The sequence below is a fragment of the Amaranthus tricolor genome, chromosome 13, assembly GCF_026212465.1.
Source record: "Amaranthus tricolor cultivar Red isolate AtriRed21 chromosome 13, ASM2621246v1, whole genome shotgun sequence".
Lineage (NCBI taxonomy): Eukaryota > Viridiplantae > Streptophyta > Magnoliopsida > Caryophyllales > Amaranthaceae > Amaranthus > Amaranthus tricolor.
The window spans coordinates 19,330,435-19,332,509 of NC_080059.1; the positions used below are offsets into that span (position 1 = coordinate 19,330,435).

Below are 2,075 nucleotides of genomic sequence, written 5' to 3' on the forward strand. Positions count from 1 at the left end.
TTTTCGGGTCGGATCAAATTTTCCCAGGTCTACTCAAAAGCATCAAATTGAAAAGACAAATTTTAGAATTTTACCCATTGCTCAAATTTAATCAATGAAAATGATGCTTGAGGCTTCAAAATGTTTCCTTTATCCTTGCTTGTAACTTCTTTCTTTTCAAATTGAAAAATCCCTAAATTTTAGGGTTCTTGAAATCAAAATTTTCACTTTCACAAGACAAGATTTGTGGTTTAGAGAAGGTATTTGAAAGATTCAAGTGAGATTTGGTGAGAGATTTTAGTATTTTAGGGTTAGGTTTAGAGAGAAAAAGAGTAAAGAGGATGTGAGGAATTCGAATGAAGTTATGTAAAATGAAAAGTTGTTGTACAATGCTTAAAACAGAACTGTTGCGCAACAACTCGCGGGCCGTGAGTAGATGCACGAGCTGCGAGTTTTTTATACAAAAATTCCAGTAACTTTCTGCTCCAATGTCGCGAGCCACGAGTTATTGTACGAGCCGCGCCCTAAATTTTTTCAAAATTCCAGTAACTTTTATTGACATTTTCGCGAGCCATGACCTAGGGTACGACCCGTGACAAAAGTTTTAAAAATTTTCCAGAAACATTTTTCAAATCAAAGCTTCAAAGTTTTATCAAAGAACTATTTACATCAAAAATTTTCCATTTATTTAATATCGTTGGCACGACGTAGTTCACTCGGTGCCTCAGGCGTGATTGGTATAGAAGAACTTTTTGTCCAATCTCGAAGCTGTTTCTACTTATCATTTGATCATGCCATGCCTTTGTTTTAGCTTTGTATATACTTGCGTTCTGGTAAGCTTCATTCCTTATCTCCTCAAGCTCCTGCAACTGCAATTTCCTTTGCAAACTAGATTCATTAGTATTCAAATTAAAAATTTTGATGGCCCAAAATGCCTTGTGTTCAAGTTCAACCGGAAAATGATATGGTTTGTCGAACACAAGACAATATAGGGACATTCCAATGGGTGTTTTATATGCTGTGCGATATGCCCACAAAGCATCATCTAACCTAAGAGACCAATCCTTCCTATTTGAATTTACTTTTTTTTCAAGGATAGATTTGATCTCCCGGTTTGAAATCTCCGCTTGACCATTCGTTTGTGGATGCACTAGTGGAAAAAAACATATCTGTTGCGTATCATTTGCTGCGGTTTTATTTAGACGCGGCATTAAATAGCAAAAAAAACAATAAAAAATATATCAAATGTTGTGGTTTCACTAATGCCCGCAGCAAATCAGTTGGTATATGCTGCGGTTTCCCATTGCCCGGAGCAATTAATTGAAGATACACTATATATGTTGCGGTTCTTCTTAGCCCGCAGCAAATAAGCATTAAAAAATCCCGCCTTTTAACATTATACCCTTAAACCCACACGAAGAAATTTCATAAAACACTCGAAAACGGCTGCTACTGTTTCATAAAACATCTTCTTCTTCACGCTGCTACGTACTGTGTTCTTCTTCAAGTTCCATTGTCTTCTTCAAGTGCCATTGTCTTCTTCAATTTTGTATATTGTCTTCTTGTTCAACCCACGCACACACTGCTACTGTCTTATTCTTCAAGTTCGTTCTTCTTCTTCTAGTTCAAGTTCTTTAAACCCACACGAAAAACCCATGAACATTTCAAAATAAACCCACTATTTTCGTTCCTTTCTTCATTAACCCACCATTATTGCTTCCTTCAAAAACCCACGAGATAAGGGTTTATTCTTGTTCATCATCAAGGTATTATTTTTTAAAGCTTAAATTTAAGTTCTTCAAATTTCATTATGTTTTGGGGAATTAGTTTATTTTATACTAATTTTGATTTTGTTTTTCATTGTAGGTTGCATAATCAAATTTAAAAACAACATTATCATATGTATTTACCAAGGTATGTATTGTATATTTCAATGTGAATAATTTGATTAATTAGGATTTTTAGGGTAGATTGAATATGAATAATTTACTAATGTATGTAGTTGTATATTTGAATGTGAATAATTTACTTATGTATGTAGTTGTATATTATTAGTTTCTTAATTATTTTGATTTATGTGTATTTGGTTAAAGAAA

The 2,075-nt window shown here is 33.7% G+C and overlaps 1 protein-coding gene across 1 annotated transcript; it reads right to left on the reverse strand.

Moving 5' to 3' along the window:
• Nucleotides 1-620: 620 nt before the first annotated feature.
• Nucleotides 621-1,190, reverse strand: LOC130798896 (uncharacterized). The gene has a single exon (XM_057661993.1). The coding sequence runs from the start codon at nt 1,188-1,190 to the stop codon at nt 621-623; it is 570 nt and encodes a 189-aa protein (XP_057517976.1).
• Nucleotides 1,191-2,075: the final 885 nt, after the last annotated feature.

What these genes read in the sequence shown, in the direction of transcription:
- LOC130798896 (XM_057661993.1), bottom strand. Translation starts at nt 1,190, where the DNA reads ATGCCGCGTCTAAATAAAACCGCAGCAAATGATACGCAACAGATATGT.